At 39.0% G+C, this 25,213-nt stretch overlaps 1 protein-coding gene across 1 annotated transcript in view; it reads right to left on the bottom strand.

Annotated features, from left to right (window-relative positions):
- Positions 1-16,241: 16,241 nt before the first annotated feature.
- The window catches only part of LOC129248467 (uncharacterized), a 148,533-nt gene continuing 139,561 nt past the window's right edge, over positions 16,242-25,213 (bottom strand). The window contains exon 4 of the mRNA XM_054888021.1: positions 16,242-18,901. Within this exon, the coding sequence (XP_054743996.1) occupies positions 17,692-18,901 (1,210 nt within the window). The 3' untranslated portion in view covers positions 16,242-17,691. The remainder of the gene's footprint in view (positions 18,902-25,213) is intronic.

The following is a 25,213-nucleotide window of genomic DNA, read 5'->3' as shown; positions in this document are numbered from 1 at the left end:
TAAAACTAAATTATTTGCAAACTTAGTTCAAAAGTGAAAAGCACCAGAAAACTAACAATTTGCGCGCGAAGAAAAAATCGCGTTAGCATTAACGAAGAAAAAAACGGCAATGTTGCCGTATTAACGCTTTTAAAAGGATTCTGCCATGAAGAAAAAAGTCTGACATGAAACCTTACTGCGAATTTTTATTTTAAACTTTTCTAATTTTTCCCACTATTTCAAATTTTGTTCTGTCCTTCCTGAAAATTCTTTACATTTACAGAATTTAACAAAATCTGTTTTTCTTTCCCCTACACCCACATTTTTCGACAAAAATCCCTAAATGTAGGGAATTTTCCCTACATTTACCATCACTGTAGAGAACAGAAAATTATTGAGGATTTGGAATTTGAAGCTGTAATTAATGCAAATGCAAAATTGGTAGAATAAGTGGAAGAAACTTAGCCAACAACCAAGCCTGAAAACCGTAAGAAGAATGCTGAAGCAATTTCAGCGGGAACCACGCGAGTTGAAATCGAGACCAGCCGCGGCAGATATTTGCTTGGAGTTAATAGAATGTTTGCCTTTTCTAGAAAGAACCAGAAACGACTAACGATATTGGACGTATATTTATTTTGTAGCGATGCATCGCCCACCCTTTGATTTTGTGAGTTTGTTTTTTTTTTTTTTTTGGTAAATAAAGGTAAAATTTAAGATTTATGTCTATAAAACTCAGTGGTCGAAAAAGTGGTTAATTGGAATATATTTTTTTTTGGTATGTTTTAAACATATCGTTGGAATTTTGACTCACCATTTACGAAGTATTATGCTTTAGAAAAAAAGAAAAATCCAAAAATCGATCTTCTAAAAATAAGTCTATACAATTCTTTTAAAGTTTGCTTTGTTTCAAGTTTCCCTAAATAAAAGTTAATAACTAATCAATAAAAATACATTGTCCATAAAAATGGTGAATAATCAATAATAAATTAATAAAAATTTATAATCGATAAAAGTCGGTTCTTATACTAAAAAATAATAAATCGATAAATATACTTTTTCTAATACTATTTCTGGGTGGACCTTAGCATATTCTTAATACTTTCCTACTTAAAAGTAAATCATAAAAAATATATAAAGGTTGTCAAAAAAGTCTTGCGGTATTTTTATTGAATTTTCAATTGTTCATAAAATTGGTTATAATAATGCGATTTAAGTCAAATATGCGCCGTTTTGTTCGATGACGAGTTCCCAACGAGATGCCAACTTCATAATGCCCCTCTAATAGAAGCTCGCTTCCCTATTGTCAAAAAACTCGGAGAGCCAATTTTCACAGGACTCTCTTGTGGACAACTTCCGACTACCAAGCTCGTTCGCCATGGACAGAAATAGGTGGTAATCACTTGGTGCGAGATCCGGACTATACGGTGGATGCAAAAGAACCTCCCATCCGAGCTCCCGAAGCTTCTGGCGCGTCACCAAAGATGTGTGTGGCCTGGCGTTGTCCTGATGGAAGACAATTCGGCCTCTGTTGATCAAAGATGGCCTCTTCTGCATAAGTGCTGCATTCAAGCGGTCCAGTTGTTGGCAGTACAGGTCCGAATTGAGCGTTTGGCCATAGGGGAGCAGCTCATAGTGGATGATTCCCTGCCAATCCCACCAAACACACAGAAGAACCTTCCTGGCCGTCAATCCAGGCTTGGCCACCGTCTGGGCAGCTTCACCGCTTTTCGACCACGACCGTTTGCGCTTCACGTTGTCGTAAGTGACCCCCTTTCATCGCCAGTCACCATCCGCTTCAAAAACGGGTCGATTTTGTTGCGATTCAGAAGCGATTCGCATGCATCCATACGGGCAAAAATGTTTTTTTGCATCAAGTCGTGTCGCACCCATACATCGAGCTTCTTTTTGAATCCAAGCTTCTTCAAATGGTTTATAACGGTTTGATGACTCATGCCCAGCTCTTGGCCGATGCTACGGCTGCTACTATGCCGGTCTCTTTCGATCAATTCAGCGATTTTATCGCAATTTTCGACGACAGGCCTTCCGGACCGTGGCGCATCTTCGATCACCTCTGCACCAGAACGAAAACATTGAAACCATCGTTGTGCGGTGGAAATGGAAACTGTATCGGGTCCATAAACTGCACAAATTTTATTGGCAGCATGAGATGCATTTTTACCTTTATCGTAGTAGTACTGTAAAATATGCCGTATTTTCTCTTTATTTTGCTCCATGTTTGCGACGCTATAACTCACGAACGACTAAAAGCAAACAACAATTAATCAAACACGTGTTAGCACGTGAAAAGAGCTTTCCAAAAAGTTCTAGCGTGAACCGATGCGACGAATACAACTAGAACTACGCGCTTGCAAAGACAAGCTTGCGGAAATACCGCAAGACTTTTTTGACAACCTTATATAAAATTTTATAGTTAATAGAATTAGTCTATCTTTCTTTTTTATGCTGAAGTACGTTTACACCAAATGGTTAATGGTTGTAAAGGGTTAAGGTATGGCCCTTTAGCACTGCGACCATATTGATCTATTGTGCACCCTATGCTGTCTATTGACTGTTAAGTATGCTTATGAATTGTACCAGCTCCTTCTGAGGAAGTGATTGAAGGTCTTACACCAAAAGTATGAATAATAACTAGTACATCAAAAAAATAATATAGTCGAGAAAAATGGTTAATCGAGAACTAAATTTTTCAAGGTAAGATTTAATATATTTGGAATTCATTTACAATTTAAAATAATTGAACTAATAAATCGATAAAAAGCCTTTCTTATGATATGAACAAATTATATAAATTACATTTGGAAATCGCTGCATAAGAAAAAATAATAAACCAATAAAAAATGGTAGTGTATACAAATCGTTAATCGATAAAAATCATTTTTTGGAGATCGGAGAAATACTTACGGAGATTCTTGACTTCATCCGAAATAGACTAGTTGGGGAAAGTTGGGCCATGGAAGACTTTAAACAAGTTTTTTGGATTTATTTGCAAAACATCGATTTTTCTCTCTCTTCTAAAGCAAAATACTGCCCAAATACTCTGCCAAAATTTCAAGTACATCGGAGAAATACTAACGGAGATTCTTGACTTCATCCGAAGTAGACTAGGTGGGGAGAGTTCAGCTGAAGGCCCAACGTAGAGTACAGGGTAAAGAAAGCGAATGTAGCACTTCGCACGCGTAGTAGAATGTTAGGTAAAAGAATGGGGTCTTCAACCAAAACTATCCAATTGGTTCTACACAGCCATTGTAAGGCCAATACTAACATATGCAGCACTAGTCTAGTGGTCCGCAATAGAAAAGAAATACAACTAAGCCCAGCTGAACAAGATACAAAGAACAGCGTGTATCTTAACTCAATGTACTAACTCATCTACTACCATTAGATTTACATATAAAAACAATCACTACTTGTAGCGCGGTAAGACTCAGAGGCATAGGAAGCTGGACAACAAGGTCTTACGGTCACAGCAAGATCTTCCTACAGAGACCCTCGCGTCTCAAAAACAGATCAGACTACACAGTCGCTGACCTTAACCTCAAGAAAGACTTTACGGTACGTTTTCCACCGAGAACCGACTGGAGCAAAGAGAAGGTGATTGGAAGACGCGATATCGAAATTTATAGCGATGGTTCTAAGATGAACTGGGGTGTGGGGGCTGGCTTCCATTCGGAGCCACTCAACCTATCTCAGTCAATTCGTCTTGCTGATTATGCCACCGTGTTCCAGGCAGAACTTCGAGCGATCAGAGAAGCATGCAAATCACTAACAATCAACAAGGAAGTTGGTGCAAGAGTAGCTATCTTTTCAGGCAGTCAAGTAGTTATCAAGGCCTTAGACTTCAACTCCATTTCATCCAAACTAGTCTTACAGTGTAGAGAGGAACTAGAAATGCTTAGTTGTTGACTTGAATTTACTCTGATATGGGTTACCGGTGATAGGAACATACGGGGCAATGAGATAGCGGATGAGTTAGAAGCTAGAGCAAGAAGAGGTTCGACACTAGACATAGCAGAGATGGTGGCAGTCTCCACCCCACTCAACACAATAAAAGCATCCATTGCTTCACACTATCATGCTTTAGCCGAAAGAAGGTGGAAGCAATTAACTATACGTATTACAACAAAAAACACATGGCCGTCGTACAAAATCCAAAGGACGAATCACCTGTTAGGATGCTCTTGACCAAACATTTCACGCATCACTGCAACCCCTACCAGGAATATTTTAAAACCTTCCCAAATGTCTTGTTTTTTCATCTGTCATCTGTCAACAATATTCAGTTCATTGTTTGTTACGTTTCATACAACAATGCATTTTTGTCGCTCTTAAAAATGTCGAATTTCGTGCCTTCAAACTATGATTTGCGGACATCGAAAAACCACTTGGGAAATGCTGCTTTCCCGTTCAAAACGAAGCCTTTTTTGCATCGAATCGTTAGGGGTGATGAAAAATGGGTGTATTTCTCCAACCCCAAGCGTAAACGATCGTATGGTTCGCCCGGCCCCAAACCAAAAACAACGGCCAAACCGAATCGCTTCGTCCGCAAGGCACGGGATCAGCGTGGTATGATTTGGTACGAGCTATTAGAACCAGATGAAACAGTTGACGGTGCACGCTACCAACGACAATTGGCCGATTTGAACAGCGCTATACACCGAAAACGCCCAAAATATGCCGATCGGCGTCTCAAAGTAATTTTTCTTGACGACAATGCACCGCCACATCGAACAAGAGCGACCCGGGAATTGGTGGAGACGTACGATTGGGAACCGCTGGTGCATGTGGCTTACTCACCAGATTTAAAGCCTTCCGATTATAATTTGTTTGCATCGATGGGCCACGCACTTTCCGAGCAGCGCTGCAATTCTCACGAAGAAGCCAAAAAATGGCTTGATGATTGGTTTGCGCCCAAAGACGGCCACGTTTTTTGGCGCGGCATCCAAAAATTACCTGAGAGATGGGAAAAATGTCTCGCTAGCGATGGGGTGAAGGAAAGTTTTTCCACTACCTATGCTAGAGCATGACTTCAATCCTTCGCTAAGCCTTTCTTACAGCAAATTAGTAAGATCTCAGACCTCGAGATAAAGAATTTGATCCTATACTTGGACCTCACTAAATGAATCCGACTTAGAATCAAAAAAAACAAAAAAACCAAGACATCATCGCACGAGAACAGTGGTAGTAAAACGGTGCTGGTCACTAATTAGGATTATTTCAGTGGAAATACTCAACCACTTCAACAACAACGACAACATTTATATATTAAGTTAATGTTGTGTAGAAATGTCGTGAAGTTTCATTAAATTTTGTTCAAAATAAAAGCTAATTAGTTTTACTCTAAAGTTGTCGCTTTGATACTAAACCTGGTCAGAATTGACTTCGCTTTTGATCCAGATAAAATTGCAGGCAAATGGGTAGATAAGTAACCGCACAGCATTGATTGGTATAAAAATATTTGGATCTATCTTTTAGCGAAGCTTTGCTAACCAAGCATTACAATTTGTCCCTTCATGATTTGAAGTGGAGCGGCATTTTGTTCATTGTGTGCACACAAACTCACACACACACATGAGGCTCGCTATGGTACGTCCTCATGACTCCTTATAATGCTATATTTTTTGATTTTTTACTTTTAAGAGTTTATTATATTTTAAGAAAAAAATTATTTTATTGTAGTGCTGTTGTTGTTTTAGGTATTAGGCAGAAACCACGTCAACACTTGAACAGCTTTTGAGTTAATGTTCATGGCCGTCGGCAACATAATAACAATGTAGGCAGGTCACGTTGCAAAGTGCAACTAAGTATAGAATAGCATCTAAAGGATAGCGTACGTAGACTTAGCTGTCGCTCTGCATGGCTGCGGTAGGCGGAGCGAAGGCAAAAGGCGGCGAAAACAAAACATATTAATGGCATAAACCGCCAAGGTCGCGACGCACACAATGCCAGCAGGCAACTAAAGCTAATGGGCGAAGGGGCGAAAGGGTGAGTGAACGAGTGAAAGCAGCTGCCAACCTATATTTGCCGTTATGTTAGTTGTGACCTATTTGCTACCCCCCCCTATTCTTCACCACTAACACTGTTGCCACTGATGCCATCCTGTTTACATCCACATGTACACAAGCAGCTAAAGTAGTGCACACGCGGCGTCAGCTTTTTTAAATCTTCTATTGCCTTGGCAGGCTTTGTAGTTGTTTATTGCGTCTCATATTGGCCCCCAACCACCCTTACCCTTTCATTACCTGGCATGCCTGAATTTGGATTTCGCTTTTTCTACCGCTGCTTTTTGCGAGCTTTGTATGCGCAATGCTTTGCAACGCTGATGCCAGTACTGCAACCGCAATCTTTTCAACATGCCACTTGCTACTTGATGTGGCACAGTTGCTTGCTCGTTGCGGCTATGGTTTGTATGGTATTTAAAATGGAGGCGGTGGTGGCTGCAGAGGTAGCAGAGAAAAAATCTCCAACATTCCATTGTGAGTGATTTACAGTTTCGCACAATTTGCTACGCAAGTGGGCATGGTTATGCAAGTGGGCGTAAGTGGTTTATTTTCGGGGTAAGGCAGTCGAGTTGACTTCGAAGAAAATGTTGCCAGCAGCTGGCATCGATGCAGTAAAACACATTTATATATATACACAAATATATATATACGCATATATACTCACATATACGCACACATACACCTGTTAATTTGCACCGCTAGCCGGTCAAGGCCCATTGCGAAATAATTTATGCCGTCAGTTGTGGCGGCGATGTTGCGTGCCGGCTCAAAAAATATAAATAAAAGTAAAAATTAAGGAAAAATAGTTGCTTCGAGTGCCTTTTCGCTGCAGTTGGTTGCGGTTGCAACGCTATAACAGCCGACATTTCCAACCATTGCTGGCAAAGGCTGCTCGCTGCATACGGCTCGGCGGTTGCAATTCTTGTTGTAGTGCACATAGTTACAGCTGCAGCTAATTTGCAACCATGACAGCCACCATTGTGCTGCAAAAATGCCAGTTTGTTTTTTATATATTTACCCATATGTTTGAACGCATACATATTTTTCATGTACAAATGGTGTATTAAATGCTGCCTGGGCGACGATGAACAATTTACCGCCGCAAATTCACCTTTCAACTGCAATTATGTGGAGCTTGTGTACATACCCACATATCTATGTATATTCTTACATATTGCGAAAGATTGAACGAAGAATGTGGGAAATTTAAAATTTAAGAGTCTATTTTTTTTTAATTTTTTGATATTCATTATAAAGTGAAACACATCTAAAGTCCAATTAGTGGTTTCTCTTAACGGACTTTGGCAGATTCTTTATAAAAGATAATCCATACAGTGATTTCGTGGGAGTTTGGCCGAGCTTTTCTTCATGTTTGTTCTTGTTTGCGAGGTACCTATAGTTTTATGCCGCCTCCAAATGGCAGATGCTTTTTATGAAGAAATTTTTCATGGTGGAAACACACTCGGAGGCTTACCAATTAACTACCGTTGGACGACCTCTATCAGAAAACACTTTTTCTGCCCGGTGGTAGTCATACACCAACCAGTTCCGCTAGTGCGGCCGCTTTCTTTCGAAATATTAACAGTTTATTCGAAAGAGATAGTCTTATTATTTATGGTTCAAGATTTCATTCATATGGCTGCCTCGGTTGGCTTTGCGGTAGCACATTCAGTTAATCCAATTTTCCAAAACTTCGGCAATGTCTTGTGGCTCTATCTCATGCATGGCGTGCTCTATATTCGCCTTAAGGCCCTGAGTTCGTTAATGGATTCTTCACCTAGCAACGATACTTCACGGCTCCCAACAAAGAAAAGAACTAACGGCATTAAATCGCAGCTGCAGGTTGTCTAATTGACATCGCCAAGATGGTTGATAAAACGATTACCCCACTTGGCATCCAAAATACCGTTTTACTCATAAAAAATAATTTATCACACCTCTGTAGCGCTCACTGTTGACCGAAATAGCGTTTCCAGCAGCATCTTCAAAGTCCAAAACGCTCCAAGGAGTAGGACCAGGAATAGTGGGGCCGAGAGCGCATAAATCCTTAACACTAAGTACAGATACCACGATTCTCCTTGCGGAGCTCTGGAAAAAAGTGGAGGTCACATACAAAAGAGCGTTCGAGAAGATAAACATTAAAATAATTTCGGACAACCAATCGGTTTTCATAGCCTTGAATAGCTTCACATTCAAGTCAAAGGTCCTAATAGAGTGTAACAATGCACTCATCAAACTGGCCACACATAATCAGGTCGCACTGATTTGGGTAACAGGACATGCGCGACACGAAGGAAACGACAGGGCAGACTATTATGCCAAAAAAGGGGCAGAAGGGCTCTTTCTTGGGCAAACCCCATTTTTCGGATTTAACAAAAATAATAGAAAACAGGAAACCAAAAAATGGATCCAAACTAAGATCAGGGAACATTGGAACGTCACAAGCGGCCTTAATCACTCCAAAACGTTTTTGAACTTCAATACCAACAGAGCAAAATCTGTAATAACCCTAGATAAAAAGGGCCTAAGATTACTCTGTGGAGTTCTGCTATGATCAAGAGGAGTCTATGGAACACTTAGTCATCAACTGTGAGGTATTAGGCCACAGGAGACACAGAATCCTGGGCTCGCACCTAGATACTAGAGGAGTAAGACCTACAATTGGTCACTCCTAAGGAGCTGGTTCGATTCCTCGATAAACTAAATAATTATAATTAGGTAATTGGGCGGACAATAGATCAATCTGGTCGCAGTGCATAAAGGCCAAGCCCGTACAACTATTACCATTACCATTACCAAGTCGTTGATGCCATCGAGCCAAACTGTTACTCTCTGATGATGCATTGGCCTCTCGACGCTCACACAATTTCCAGATGCGTTAGTTTTTCTTGTACTCCGCGATGAAAATGAACTTCGCAAGAAAGATCATTGTGACTTCCTTTCAGTAAATGCACTGTTTGGGCTACACAACATAAGTGTACAATATTTCTCAATGGCTCAAGTTTAAATTGATTCATTTCATTTTGCGGATACCGACTTTCTGTCAAGCTTTCCGGCGGAAAAGGAGTACCACTGTCAGAGTAACGCATAGTGTAAACAAATCTACTATACCGACCATCCTGTACGAGTATAGCTCTACATACTGAACCGGCAGTAGTAAATTGTAACTTACTTATAGACGTATAATGGTTGTGAACAGTAACCACTTGATCCAGAATAGGTTTGACCATATAATGATTTCTCTCTCCCTCAAGAAACTATTATAAAAGTTCAACGAAACTTGGGGCACAGCTTATCATTGCCCCAAAGTAGTTGAGTATTGAAAATGGGAAAAATCGATACCGTAGGATATATTAGGTTAGGTTATATAACAGCTCTCACTTTGACTTGAGTCCTAAATTCGTGCATTGTGGTGCCCTTGAAGGGAGAGAGGGTAAGAGGAAAAAATTAGGAAAAGGTTAGGTAAGAATGAAGTGAGAGAGCTGAAGTAGAAGAGAGGGTTAGATACGGATGAACCACCACTTGATTACTAGTTATGGTTGAGAGCTAATACCCAAACCTGCTATGCCCCAGGCGTAATTACGCAACGGAAGCTAAAATACCAGAATTTTAGTCACACGAGGGCAGACACGATGAAACATACTTGTTGAGATCATTGGGTATTATGATCCACACAACTGCCGTAAAAGGCCTCGAAGTAATGTCTCTTCTCACCGCAAAGATGATAGAGAAATACTTTACAGTTATTAGAAATTTATTTTAGAGATAAACCCGGAGTATCGGTTGACAAATCCTGCCATAATTGCGAATATATCATTTATGATTAATATGTAAAAGAAATGAGCTACATTATCTGCGGAACTAAGATTGATACCAGGCTACTCCACCTTATAATCGATTGCGTTCGCAACTGCAAAGCATGTATCTGTTTATATATTCCACAAATGGAGGGACCTACAGTTTCAAGCCAACTCAGAACGGCAGATATTTTTATGAGGAGCCTTTTCATGGTAGAAATACACTCGGAGGTTTGCCATTGCCTGCCGAGGGGCGACCGCTATTAGAAAAATGTTTTTCTTAATTTTGGTATTTCACCGAGATTTGAACCTACGTTCTCTCTGTGAATTCTGAACCCATTCGGCGTACGGATCTGTTTACTGAGATAGAATCTCTACAAAGACTGGCGGACATTGAGATGTATCAACATAGGTTTTGTTAATGATCCGTCTAAGCTTGATCTAGTTTAACTCCTAAAACAATGAAGCGTGAACTCACGAAGGGGCTAATCGCCCAAGTACCACAAATTCAGCTACCATTGAACTTTTAAACTTCTTTAGAGAGTGTGACGATGCCCCTGATGCTGAGTGTAAGTGCCATAATATTGGAATATAAAATATCATCTCAGTCCCAATGTGATATTATTACTTTCCTCCGTGTTATTTCATTGTTTTTTTTGGTTGGGACCCTTAAGGTTAACTTATATGAAACTCGCACACAAAAGTGGAGAAAAAAATAAAGAGAAAAAAGCAGGCACATTTTATGAGCCCCTTATGGATGTTAGATAGTTAGTTTTCATTGGGCACTGCTGCCTTTCGTGTAGTATGTTGTACTTCACCATGAGCCAATAATCGGAGGAATCTAATGAGTTTGCACTGCTTCAGCCTTTTTGTTCCATATCGCTAATGAACTTAGAGTCACACTACTTGAGAGAGTGGATCTTCATCATACGAGAGCTGCTTCTGATGTTTCACCATACACCATCTAGCTCCCAAAAACAATAGATGCTTTTTTCTACTAATCCTAGTTTGCGGAAACTACAAAATACGTTTAGTGTGCAGTGAGAGCTCTTCTCCATCCAGGCTAAGGAGCCCAGTTGGTGCTCTTTTAGAAGGGAGGATAAATTGTTTTGACTACCCCGTGTTCTAGATTTTACATCAAGTGTCTTGTGAATTCCGGTTTTCACTGTCATTAATAACTTTGGAAGCCCGTAGAAATATTTTTATTCAGAGAATCTTGATTTAGCGCCTAATTTCGTTAGGCAGTCCACCTATTCATTGACGTCATAGTTTTCATGTCCTGGCGAGGGTGATGGGTTACGAAATTTTGGTCATCCGCAGTAGAATTGTCAAAGTTATATTACTTCCGCTGCCACTTCACCGAGTATTCGGCAGCAGAATTCCGCTCATTTCACACGAATTCGCACACTCAAGCAATCAGTCGTTGTTCGGACGGCAACGAAGTGTCATTGGTTGATTTTTTTTTTCGTATATCACCAACACAATCTTATCGGCAGCCGAATTCTGCACGATCATTTCACAAATATTCACACACTCGTCCAATCAGTCATTATTCAGACGGCAACGAAGTGTCATTGGTTTATTTTTTTTCGTATATCACCAAATAATCTCAGTTTTTTTATAAAAAACCGCTGTCTTGCACTGAGAGCCGGTGAGCGGCCTGATGTTGGTCACATTTCTGCATTCTGTACATCGTGTGCCCTAGAGCTCAGCTCAGCAAGACGGTGCTCTTTGCTCCTTGAATTACTTTGGATATTATCATGTATGACTGCAGTGCACATAAGACTGCCTGGGTGTCGGACAAAATACAGATGCGCTCCGAAGGCACCCTAATGCCTCTTCGAAGGCATCGTTCACCATAAATTCCTATCTCATGGATCACCGCTTGAAAGACTGTGGGATAACCGCTCATTGGTATCGATCTTTTCAAGTTCGGCTTAAAAATACCCTCATCGGTCTTTCTATTGAAGGACTTATCCGTAAGTGTACCGAATCTCAAAGTTAGGTTCAATGTACGGATTACCTGTTTCCCAGAACGCCCGATCTAAAATAGATATTTTGCTAATTCTCGAGATCTTTAGCGGTGGAGTTATTGCATGACGCTTTTGTGTTTCAGGATTTTGTATACTTTTCAATGTGCTTCCCATGCCTCCAGTAAAATTTTCGATGCTTTGCTCAGAAATATTGTTAAGTCTTAGCACTTCTACGGTAGCTCTCAACTCAATTTTGATAGGGAAGTAGTCCTACTTGCCATCTTTTTAATGAGTTACTGCGTAGGATGTAACATCCCCAGCGGACTTCCAGCGAAAGCTTGGTGACTTTCGGTTCAGTGGAAGTGAAGTTATTGCGTCTAAAGTGTCAGTATGTTTGTGTCATCGGTACAAGAATGAGAAAAAAGAACTAATATCAACGTTTACCAAAACATTTGAATTTATGAAAAAAGTTTATGGCGATGATTATATATCTCAAGCCAGCGTTCAAGAGTGGTTTACACGTTTCAGAGATGGTTGTGAGGACGTAAATGACAATCAACATATGGGCCGCCCAAAATCAGTATCACGAAAACTCCATCGAAATTGTTCATAAATTTATCAAAAATGAACCGTTGAATGAATCGATTTGTCGCGCTTTAACTGATAATTTGGGCTTACGAAAGATCTGTGCATATTTCATTCCGCGAAAGTTAACGGAGGACCAAAAATTGCTCGGAATTCAACATTCGAAAGACCTCATTAAAGAGGCGAGAAAAGGTGAGAACTTCCTTTACAATAATAATAATAAAATGTGGTCTTTCCAAAATGAACCCGAAACTAAGCATCAAACTGCCGAATGGAAGGCCCCAGACGAGCCACCACCGAAAAAATCGCGTTTGGAGAAGTCAAAATTTAAGTTGATGCTCATTTGTTTTTACGATTCCAAGGGAATCGCCCACAAGGAGTTCGTGCCAATGGGCCCAACCGTATTACCGAAGTCTTGCTAGAATCGAACTGAGTGTATCCGTTGGGCAGGTTCCCATTGTTCCAGTTATGCAACGCACAACGCATATGGCGAATATTGAAATTTCGTAGGACATCGCCATTTGAAAAATATCTTTTCGCTCACCCAGAACTTTTTCAGCTGCAAAGTAAACTAGTATATACTCGTAATCAGGTAGAACAGAACCAGTCTCCATATTTTCCACATTTATTAGTTGTAAACAAAATAAAACTCAACATTGTATTTTAACTAATTTATTTGTTATTTCTTATTTTCTCAAAATCTCAATTCTCAATTACCTTAATTATATCTCCCTAGTGTAATAACTATCTTTGATTATATACTACTTATTGATGATAATTTACAAACTAAGTGTTAAGTTAAACTTGAATTGCACACAATTAACAATATTTTCGTTTTCCAACTCACATTTCCAAGTACAATTGGCCGCACGGCCAAACAGGACCAGCTGGCCAACTGAGGATCTCATGCATTTTAACGACTTAATGCGATAACTCACACATACATGCGTATGCCTCATGTGCACGCAGTTGACTGTCAGAAAAGAATACAAGATCGTAAGTGTTTCATAGATAATGGTTGTATGTATGTATGTAGTTAAAAATAGTTGCTTGAGTTTTCGTTCATGAGTACACTTTGATGCACCCCCTAATAGTTGTTGCTAGTCTACGCTGTTACTTTACTATAGTTTAATGTATACTCGTATGCCGTAAGGCAAGTAATTTAAATACTAGGGTTTTCAATTACAGAGAATCTTATGATTATAAGTATTTAGCCTTTAGGTATGAAATATCTGTATGTGTGTGTGTGTGTATATATATTACAGAGCTTGGCGCAGTTAAAACTATATAGTTGACATGAGTAATTGCGAGTTGAGTTTGATGTTTCGTTACTGTTAGATGACATAACTTAATTACATTTCAAGGTTTTCAAATAACTGTACAACATTACAAAAAAAAATTATATATGGATATTAGGGTGACTCACCGAAAACAGTTGTGGATTTGTCACCGAATTTATAAAATGTTTTGTATTTTTTATTTCCACTAAAATATTTCGGAAAAATATTAAAATTTACGTGCGCTCATGAAATTGCTGTTGAGCTTGCCAGGAAGGGAGGGACTGAATTGGCCCTCCTACTCGGGCATAAGCATCCCCCTAACAGTTGTTAAAGGGGAACTGCACAAATTATTTTTCAGAAAAGCGCAGAAAAGATGGAGCTCCATTCCCTCATGTGCTATTTCGAAAGCCCTTTGACCCCAATACGATGTACGAAGGACACAGGACGCCTTGCTATTCAATTTCTAAACTCGTAGCTGTGTTTACCGGTTACTGGACGATCGGTACGCCAGCGGAAAAGCTAGGGTTACCATTTAACCCCCATTGCAGAAGCTATGGAAACCTTTCAGAGAAAAAGACTGTTGAGCACTTTCTCTCTAAATGTCCTGGCTTAGCAGCTAAACGATTAAGGTCACTGGGTGCGCCTTTCTTCGACAGCCTGTGGCAGTGCGCCAACCTAAATCCCATCAATCTTCTCCATTATGTATATCAACAGCTTGGGCTGGCTGTAGATATCTGCCTGTTGGAGGTTTCATAATGGTATCAAAACGACGCTTTAGTGCTACTGCAGGAGTGTCAGTCTTCAACCATTTCACCTACCTACATACCTACGTGCGCTGAACCAATTTGTAAGTACCCCCAAAAATAAGATTTTTCATAAAAAAGTGAAAGGTTTTTATAAAAAAGCGTGGTTAAATTTCAAGGGCCGATGTTGAATGTAAACCATACCTAAACGTCAGGTTTTTTTCTATATTTGATTTAAAATTTTTCAATCTCAGATTAATTCAATTTAAACCATGATAAGATACACAATCGAGCAACGCGTCAAAGTTATTCAGGCTTATATCGCGCACTTCGTGATTTTTTCGGTCAATTTAATCGTCCAAATGTGCGTACAATCGGCAAAATTGTGCAAAAGTTTGAGCAAACCGGGTCTGTAGGAGATGTGAAAACACCAGTGCATGCTCGTACAGCTCGTACTGCAGAAAATATTGCTGCTGTTCGCTATAGTGTTTGAAGAGCCGTCCACCTCAACTCGTCGTCAGGCCCAACAATTGCACCTCTCACGCTCGTCGTTGATGAACATTATGCATAAAGACTTGCATTTACACGCTTACAAGGTGCAATTGACTCAAGAACTAAAGCCTCTTGACCATTTCAAGCGTCGTCAATGGTCAGAATGGTGGCAGTGAATGACCAATTTTTGAAGAAAATCATCTTCAGTGATGAGGCACATTTTCACCTCAGTGGATTCGTCAATAAGCAGAATTGCCGCATTTGGACGAATGATAATCCAAGAGTGATTGCCTAGTTTTTTCAAAATCAATACCGGCCCTTAAAAATTAACCACCGTTTATATACAGCCTTGGCCAAGAATATTAGGTACCCTGATAATTACTGAATTTTTCGTTTTAAAAATTGAAGTAAAGAAAGATCTTTTATTAATAAATCAGTAGAAATAAAAGGAATTAGGATGTCAACATTACTATTTCGTAGGTCCATCGTTTGATTTGATAACAGCAGCAAACCTCTGGGCCATGCTGCGTACAATTCTGGCACATTCGGCTGTACTTATGGCGCTCCACTCGTAGCATTTTTCAGGGTTGTTTGCGATGTTATGCTGTGCTCACTTATCTTACATTTTAAAAGAGCAATGTCTTGTTCGAATTGAGCTCCGCTTCTTCTTCCACTTTTTGGTTTATTATGGTGGGATTTTTTATCCGCAAATTGCATAATTGTACATTGGACTGCGCACCACGAACACCCCACCAAACTGGCAATCTCAACCCGAGGCTTCCCTTCCTCAATTAAGTGCCACTCTTTTGTCTTAACAAAGTTCACTTTTTTTTAGGCCTTTCGATAAAAATAAGTTATATATACCCGCTTGATAATTTTGCACTTAAGATTATTCAAAATTTGTATACCAAATTTAAAATGCCAAAATATTTTATTTATACCTTTAACTTTACTTTGCGCTTTTCCCATAATAAAATTTATTGTTTTAATCAAAGGTTGAACACACTAGCGACACATTTGTAAAAAAGCAGAGGTCACTGCGGTAGTGACATTAGAAATTACTTGTATTTTAGTGGGATGTCTAATACTTTTGGCCAAGGCTGTATATGTAATTGGTGCTTACACCATTTTTGGGTTTTTTGGTCGAGGTTGGCCTCCTATTTGTGGCGTGTCCCTTGATTTTGTTCCACAAATGGAGAGACCTACAATTATAGGCCCACTGCAAACGCAAACGGTTTTTTATGAGTGGCTTTTTCATGGCGGAAATACACTCTGAGGCTTGCCACTGCGTGCCGAGGGCGACTGCTATTAACACTTGGGTTGAAAAGACACGGACCTAACACATAGGTGGCACTAGTTTTATTGCATTTATTTAGTTCGTGAGTTATTGTGCTAAGAGTGACGCTACTTTGTTATTTTCAAAACAATGAATCAAAACGAATTTCGTGTTTTAATTTTACACTGATTCCTGATGGGAACAAATACCGTTCAAGAGAAGAAATAGCTTGAAAAGTGTTATGGGACTTTGCTTCAACATAAAAAACAATGACAAAATGGTCTTCTGACTTCAAACGTGGTCGTAGAGGCACCGATGATGCACAACCCAGTGGACGTCCAAATGAGTCGATAACAGCGGAAAACATCAAAAAATATGCAAAATCGTATTAAATGATCGAACAGTGAAATTTCGTGAGTTAGCAGGCATCGTAAAGAAACCAAAAGGATGTGTTGGCTTTATGTTGCATGAACATTTGACTATGAGAAAGCTCTGTTCAAAGTGGGTGCCGCATTTTCTCACTATTGACCAAAACCAAAAAGAGGTTGGATGAAATATGGACCCATCACTTCACTCCGGAATCAAACCGATCGTCATCTGAGAGGACGGCCACTGGCGAACCTCGTCCATCGCGCGCAAAATCACATCAATCGGCAGAAAAGGTTATGATGGTCTCGGTATTTTGGGATGTGCATGGGGTAATATTCACCGACAATTCAACACCATCAACAGCGTTTTTGGAGCGTTTGACGGCCGAAATTGCAAAGAAACGTCCGCATATGGCCTAAGAAAAAAATTATGTCTAATCAATTAAAATGAATTGAACTACGCATAGCTCCCACATCCACCGCATGCACCAGATTTGGTTCCCACCGACTACTGGCTATTCGCAGACCTAAAAAAAATGCTCGCTGGTAAGAAATTTCGCTCGAAAAAAGAGGTTATCGCTGAACTGAGGCCTATTTTGAGGCAGAATATAAATCGTTCTGCAAAAATGGTATTGAAATGTTAGAGCGGCCCTGGAACGATATTAAAATTTTTGACTTTTTAGGAGGATAAGGCTTCTAAGGTATTATTGAAAGATATTCTCTCACCTTTCTAATTACCAGAAAAATTTATCAGAGGTTATTTTTATGGGAATATTTTAATAATATAATATTTTTCTACAGTTTTATTTACAGAAAAACTCCATTTTTGTAGGTATTTTTAAATAGGTCCAGCTCACTTAAAACCAAATATAATATTTTCCGAATTTTTTTTGCAGACGTCTTAAAATATAATACATTTTACAATTCCGATGGAAAGACCGTGAGAAAATTTTTTTGTTTTTGTTTCTTCGTATGAAAAGTGCTTCACCCTAATGCATATATTTTGCGAGTACTTCTCGTTTGACAGTACAATTTTTTCAACTTTTTTTTTTACCCTAGAACAATAGTACTCTCAGTTTGGTTACTTGCAAAATAGTCCCTCCATGGCTCTCCTCAAGCCTTGTTGCTCACCAACCTGGCTGCTTCGTTTCACATCGTTTCACCTCACCTCAGTCTCATTAGCTCTTGAATATATCCGATTGTGACTCATTCAGCCGTTTAAGCATTGCATTGCGATGCAGCCAATAAGGTGGCGGATCGGGTGGTTGGCCCGGCAGCAACGTTTTGCTCTTCAACGTTGTCGTTTTGGGGTTCGTAGCAGGTGAATTGTTTGCCGCAAGTGCCGCATTGAACATCACAGGATCGGCCAGTTGTGCTGAATGTCCCACAGAGACACGCATCGGCGCTTCTTTCTTGCGTATCGTGTCGCAGGTCTCTTTCATTTTACACAACTGATCCTGCAAGTTACGATACTCCTCGAGAAAGCGTTCTAGTTGCGCCGCATGGTAGTCATAGGCTGCCACCGTCGATGTGTTCGTTGTGGGATGCATCGAAGACGACACGGCTGCAACACTGGGCGCAGGCGTGGTGGAGACACTCGTACGTGAGGTGAGCGTGGAGAAATCCAGCAATGGCGTTGCGGCTGAGCTAAAGGAACGCTGATGTTGATGTGAATCGTGTATCGGCGATGAGGGCAAACTGGGATTGCGTCGCACGCCACTACTTCCCATTGCCGTCGCTCCGATAGCGCCACTGCCACTCAACGTCAAATTTCCTTTATTTGTGCTTTGCACCAAGTTCAGAAAACTATTCGATCGCTGCCCACTGGTGTATGTAGCTGTGCCAACATAATTCGAGTAGGTCGACTCAGCGGAAAATCGTCTGCCCAAAGTTAGCTCATTTAGGAAACTGGCATCACCCAATGTGCTGCTACCATATTTGCTTGAATTATCCGCCAGCAGCGGTGACTGACTATCCGAGGAGCTTCTAAAGTATTTGCCGGTATTTTTTAATTTCCGCGGTAGCGTACAAAGTGCACCATTTGTTGAACTGCCCGCTCCTGCAGCTACGTTGTAGTGCACGCTGTTGTTGTTGCAGTTGGTCGCTTGCGCCACTGCATATTTGGCAATATCCAGCAGATCGGGGTAGTTGCTGTCGAAAAGATCATTTTCGACACCGTCACCACTACAAAATACCGAAGTGCTGACATCGTCGTTGCCATAGTAGGCATTGTTGTTGGCACCAACAGTTCCTTGGTGCTTACTGTGGGGTGAGGTTATTTTCGTTGTGGCGATGGGTGTGGTAGTCCAAGTGGGAATATGTTTGTAGCCACCCAAGCGTGCAGCTGCGTCCACTTGACTTGAAATCGAACTCGAGGTGGACTCAGATCTGAAATGAAAAGGTAGATTGGGGTTAGGAAACACAAAGATTCCGAGTGTACTTGAAATTAAAGGCTTAGGTTGAGTATAAAGGAGTTTATAAATAAATAATAATAATTTATATCTCAGACAAAGGTAAACATTTTGTAATTTATTAATTTTTTTGAAGCAATGCGGCGGATATGTTTTAAAAAGTCCTTAAAAGTACAATTAAAGTTAATAAAAAAAATAATAATTAAAATCTCGATATTTCGGGACTGCAAAAAACCCGAAATAAGTTGTTCTGTCCTAATTATTTTTCAAGTTCACTCAAAGCCAAATTACAAAGTTTGCCTTTTCGTATGCACATCTTCAACTCTTCGGAATGCATTTTAAGTGCAATAAATATACAAAATGGAACAGAATAAAATGGAGGCTTGCATTTCTACCATATAATCCTGCCTCTCATAATCTGACCCGTCCTGACCCAGTTCCCGTAATAAACTTAGAATAGGGCTAATGTTCCAAACCCAGTGGTGGAACCAATGAATTTCTGAATAAAAATAAAAATTGCCTTCTCGGGAAAAATTAATATATTTCATTCTTTAAGAGCCGACGTTTTAAAAAAAATTGGTTTTTCGAAGTTACCTTACAAAAATACTACCAGAGCGCATGGGTGTTCATCAAAGATCTAACAGCCTATACAAATTCGCACGTCCTTAATACGATATCCATTCGATAATTTCAGAAAGTTCAAGCCAGTTACTTAGTTAATTTAGACGGTATTTGAATGAGTGAATGAAAATGAGGTACGCACTTCCACCCCGTGGTATTTTGTGTCTTTCCACCATTATTTGAAATGAAATTTTGAAATTGAAATTTGAATCGGTCGAGCCAAGGAGCACCAAGAGATTTGGTGGCTCCTAAAACACTGAAGCAAAAAATCACTTTGTATTTAGAACTCTGGAAAGAGGGTAGGAAGAAGAAAAGTATCAGAGAAAGAGATAGGAAAGAATAGACAGAGAGATAAAGGTATTTAGTCCTATGAGAATTTTCCAGATTCTTTGGCAAATCTGTAAATATCCTCCAGTTTTAGAGAACGAGTATTACTCACTCAAACTACATCAGAACCCAAAACTCGTAGTCTTGCTCTAGCAAATGTAGGACACTCACAGGGAAGGTGCTAATAATACCGACCCTCAACCGAACGTAGTTCCTTCCAGGTTTTAGTAGAAAGTTTGACAGTTTTCTGTTCGGATTTGTCACAAAACACTTTGCAGTTCTGCAGCGTTCTAGATCGGGCCATCGCTCTTTATGTAAATTGCATACATAATCGCTGATTCCTTTCTTGATTTCTGCAGAACTGATTCCGATTATTGCCTCTGTTCCCTGTGGAGCAACCGCTGGTCCGCGGTTGGCCAATTCATCGGAAATCTCATTTCCTTGAACACCGGAGTGTCCTGGAACCCATATAAGTACAAGATTCTTCTTACATTCATGAACAAAGTTTGAGGTTTGCTTAGCGTTCTCCAGGGCGCTCAGTGCGGCCTAACTGTCACTGAAAACTCCAATCTGTTTCCCGCTCCATATCCTCTCGATTATCCATTCAGTAACTTTGAGGATGGCAAAAATTTCCGTTTGGAAAATAGTTGCCTTTCCTCTCATAGCGTAATGATACTTATTACTATCGTTTAAGTACCATCCGGCTCCAGACCCTATTCCATTCTTGGACCCATTGGTAAAGAAAATATCCGTCAAACCTCCCTGAATGCTTTCTGGATTGCTCCATTACGTGACGGCATCACGGAGGTTGTATTCATCAACATACACCTCTTTGCAGCCTGTATAGTTCCCGTAGTGTGGACTTAACCATGCTCCGTCGTCACCATATCACAGAGGCGTAAGTGATGACTACCTTTATCTACTTGCCGCTCTGTTTGTAGCAGCAAATTAGATTTTCGTTGCCACTATCATCTGTGATCTGTTTTCGCTATAGAGAAATTGGAAACAAAAGGATCGAAAAAGGATTTTAAAGATTTATATCAACGAGTAATATGTTTTTTCCTTCCAATTTTTTCCCCAAAAACAAAGTGGGAATATAATATTTTGTTAACCTTTATGGTTGATTTTTCGGTTTATAACCTCTTCAGACTATCGGACATATACTCACACCCTTTTTGATTACTTTAAAAGTCTTGCGGGTATGACTCCTTTAAAAACTAAGGAAGTAGTGTTCCGATGTTTTTACCAACATCATCCCCATCAATTGTTTTTATTCCGAATGGAACATAGGATCTCAAACACTTAATACTTTTTTTAATACTTTGGGAAATAATATTCTTAAAAGATGACTTTGAAATCCAAAGGAACAAAAAAAAAATTATTTTAATTTTTCCATATTAAAAATCAAAAACCAAAAATTTTTAGCACAAATGCACTTATAGGGGAAAAGTACAAGACGTCATATGTGGCTGGATATATAAAAAAACTCTAAAAAAATTACTAAAATTTTTGAGTTTTTAATGAAATTTTCCCGAATGAAGGATATTTTCTCATTTGGCCCTTACACCCTTTTTGGGTATTTGGCCGAGCTTCTCCTCTTTTTCATGCTATGCGTCTTTTTCTACAAATGGAGGGACCTACAGTCTTACGCCGCCTCCGAACGGCAGATGGTTTTTTATGAATAGCTTTTACACTCGTATGTTTCCCATTGCCTACTGAGGGGCGACCGCTAGTAGAAAAAACTGTTTGCATTGGTGTTTCACGCACGGAGATTCTAACCTGTGCGCTTCCGTATGGTAAGCCATCCTTTAAAGGCGGCTGATATTTTTGTTTTGTTGTTTGTGGCGGATGTTGCCACAACAAAAAAAAACTTACTGTCCGCTTTCAGTCGCACTCACGTGGTCTCATATACATATTAGTTTCAAAAATACTCTGTAATATTAGTAGTTCCCATAAAACTTTAACTAGCAGGATGATCTTAAGCTCTAAAGAAGGTATTTTCATATAAATTTCGAAAATTTTAGACAACCAACTTTTAGTTAAATGCAGAATGTATTCTATGCCCACTTCGACCACAAAGTCCACATCGACCACAAAATACGCATGCATGTATGTATGTGTCTATGTATGTACGTGTATCAAAGTTTCTTAACATGAAACTTTCTTAAATTGCATCTTCAAATTAATGAATGCCATGAAATACACGCGCTCAAAAGTTAGTCGACCATTGTCTTGAAGTAGGAAGCCGCCGCAAGAGAGATTTTTCTTTGTTGGAGTTGGTAGTTGTTGAAACCAGCACTCGAAACCGTAAGGCAACAATAGTGCGGAACAGCAACCCAAATGAGAAAGTACAAAAACAAAAGTAGAATTATTCTATGAAATTGCTCACCGTACAACAAAAGTTAAAATACGAGTATATACACCTATATACACATACATGCATAAATACATACACACATCTTAAACTACAAGTAGCCAATAGTGAAGTAAATTAACAAAAGAGCACGAAAGAGTAGCAACAAAATTAGCGAAAACAAAACACTAGCAAAAAGATGTAGATGAGGAGATAAACATGCGGAGTTTAGTAGGGAGAGGGAGAGAGAGCGAGAGGCACGCAGGCACAAACGTTAATAAACGAAGCGAAGAGAAAAAGACAAAAAGTCTACTGGTTTGGCAGCAGCCGACAGGAACACGGATATGGGGCTATTGTTAAGCTTAAAGTGCAGAGGGGAAGGTGTGCAGCAAGAGGTGAATGAGCAGCTAACCAATTTGGCAAAATGCCTGCAGTCAAGTGTGATACCTACTAAATGCAACTGAGGCAACAGTTAACAATAGCAAGGCAAGAAAAGCAGGAGGATCTAAGACACGTGATGTTTCTAAATTTAGCTACCAGCAAACCGACACACATAAACATGCACCGATGTACATGTAAATATGTCTCTCTGGCTATGGAGACTTGAAACGCAACAAAAGCTAGTGAGAGCTTTCAACTATCGAAGTAGCTATTCAAAATAAAATATATGTATGCTTATTAGGGTGGCTCATCAGAAAAAGTTGTGGTCTTGAAATTTGAGCAACGGAAAGAACTGAACGGAGGTGAGTCGATATTTGCGAAAAAAATTGAGATGCGAATAGGTTAGCTTTCCAGGAAACGGGGAGAGTGTGAAAATACATTTGTTGGCAGAGTTATTTAAATAATGGAACATAGTGAAATTAAATTTTACTAGACTTGCAATACTATACAAAAAATTTTGAAATTTTGAGAGCTTTTTTCGAATCCAATATTTCAAAAACAAAACACAAAAAAAAATAGTGGATAAAATTGCAAAGTTATTGAAGGGGTAACACCACTCTACATGCGTAAAATAAACACGATTTTTAAAGAATTTTTTTGTATAGAAAGAAAGGGGAAACAATCACTCTGATTTGGGAAGTTATTACTTATATACTAAAATACAAAACTACAAAGTTTGATCGAAAAATTTTACAAAATGGCGGTATTGGAGACATTTTTGTAATGTGGTTTCTCTTGAAGGAGCTCCGCGGCACGCAGCACAGAGGGTGCAAATTTTAATCTGGAACAAGGAAATTTGTTTTTTCTTAATCTAGATAAGAATAGCTAGAGAAACACGTAGGGGATTTAAAAAATATTTATTTTTGTGGAATTAGCAAGCATTTGAAGAAAAAAACTCTATTTTGGACTAAAAAACGGCACTTAAATAATTATAACAATCGTTTAAATTAATCTATCGAAAATCCCCTACGCTCTTCTCTTAAGAAGGTTATTATACAGACGTAGTGAAAAACCTGATTAAAAATATTTAAAATTGTTTGGAAATTTGGAGAAATCGTTAGGTAGCAGTCACTAACGCTTGGTTAAAAGCTTAAAATATTTATGAAATAAACTTCGGTAACGTATAAAACTTTTTGTTCTGTATTTTAAATGGTTCAAAGAATTTTTTAAGCTTATAAAAAAAAATCATTTTTTTGTAATTTCTACAGTGGTGTTACCCCTTAAATAATTCTGAAGTAAAGTGATCGAAGTATCGTAAATTTTACTAGATTTGCAAAACAATATAAAAAAAAAAATTTCGAAGTTTTCTGAACTTTTTTCAAATCCAATATTTCAAAAACAAAAAAAAAGGTGAATAAAATTGCGTACTTGGACTTAAAAGAGATTCTAATTTCTTGTAATCAGTTACAAAATGAAGTATATATATGTATATACATATAATTGGCGCGTACACCCTTTTTGGGTGTTTGGCCGAGCTCGTCCTCCTATTTGTGGTGAGCGTCTCGATGTTGTTCCACAAATGGAGGGACCTACAGTTTTAAGTCGACTCCGAATGGCAGATATTTTTTATGGGGAGCTTTTTCATGGCAGAAATACACTCGGAGGCCTGTCATTGCCTACAAAATGAAGTAGGCGTACAATTTACGAGATTTTCCTGCAACGTAACTTTTAAGGGGCTTAGCTTTCTAAAGCTAAAACTATCTTCATAACTCAAACACTGAAATCTAGCATTAAAAATATCATTACTTTTATTCTGTTAATTTATTTGTTCCAATTTTTAAATACTTTCATGCAGGCTTTTTAAGCTTAAACTCTTCTGACGTCTAAGGTAATTATTTTCAAAAAATATTTGCTTGGGGAAAGAGAAATCCATTTTTTTTATTTTGCTCAATTGGTTGAAAACTGTTTTATGGTCGATATTGAGCTCCTGGGCGATGCTACGACTACTAAAATCTTGGTCAACTGCAATTATTTCTGTGATTTCCTTGACAACTTCGCCATTATCGACATTTCTTTTGACATCAAAAAGGCCTGAACGGTATAGACGAAACCAAAATTGCACTTGCATCATAAGCAACATTCAAAATTTCTGCGGTCTGCCTTGCATTTTCGTTTTAATCAAAGAAAAACTATGAAATATACCGAGTTTTCTTTTTGTTGACTTCATTGTTAAGACCCTGTAACTGAATCGAACAATTAAAAAAAACAAAATTTTTTTTAGTGTGAAGTGTCATCTTCACAGCGAGCATAAACTTTATATTGTTTGATCAATACTTTACGAGATATAGATCTCTCCGGCTATCTACCGAGAAAATAATGGATTTCTTTTTTCCCAAAATAGTATTTTCAAAAATTAATTTTATTTATAAAAAAATCCATTTTTGGACATAGTTTCAAATCAGTCCAACTCACCTAAATTTGGTATTTTTCGAAAATATTTAAAATATAATAAATTCTATAATTCGTCATTGAACCGTCCACAGTGACTTATCTCGCCGGTTTTAGTGCATATTGCAATAGAGCCTTCTCAGTTGGGCTCCAATGCGG

This window comes from Anastrepha obliqua, chromosome 5, assembly GCF_027943255.1.
Source record: "Anastrepha obliqua isolate idAnaObli1 chromosome 5, idAnaObli1_1.0, whole genome shotgun sequence".
NCBI classification, from domain to species: Eukaryota; Metazoa; Arthropoda; class Insecta; order Diptera; family Tephritidae; genus Anastrepha; species Anastrepha obliqua.
This window is presented reverse-complemented; position numbering and strand designations above follow the sequence as displayed.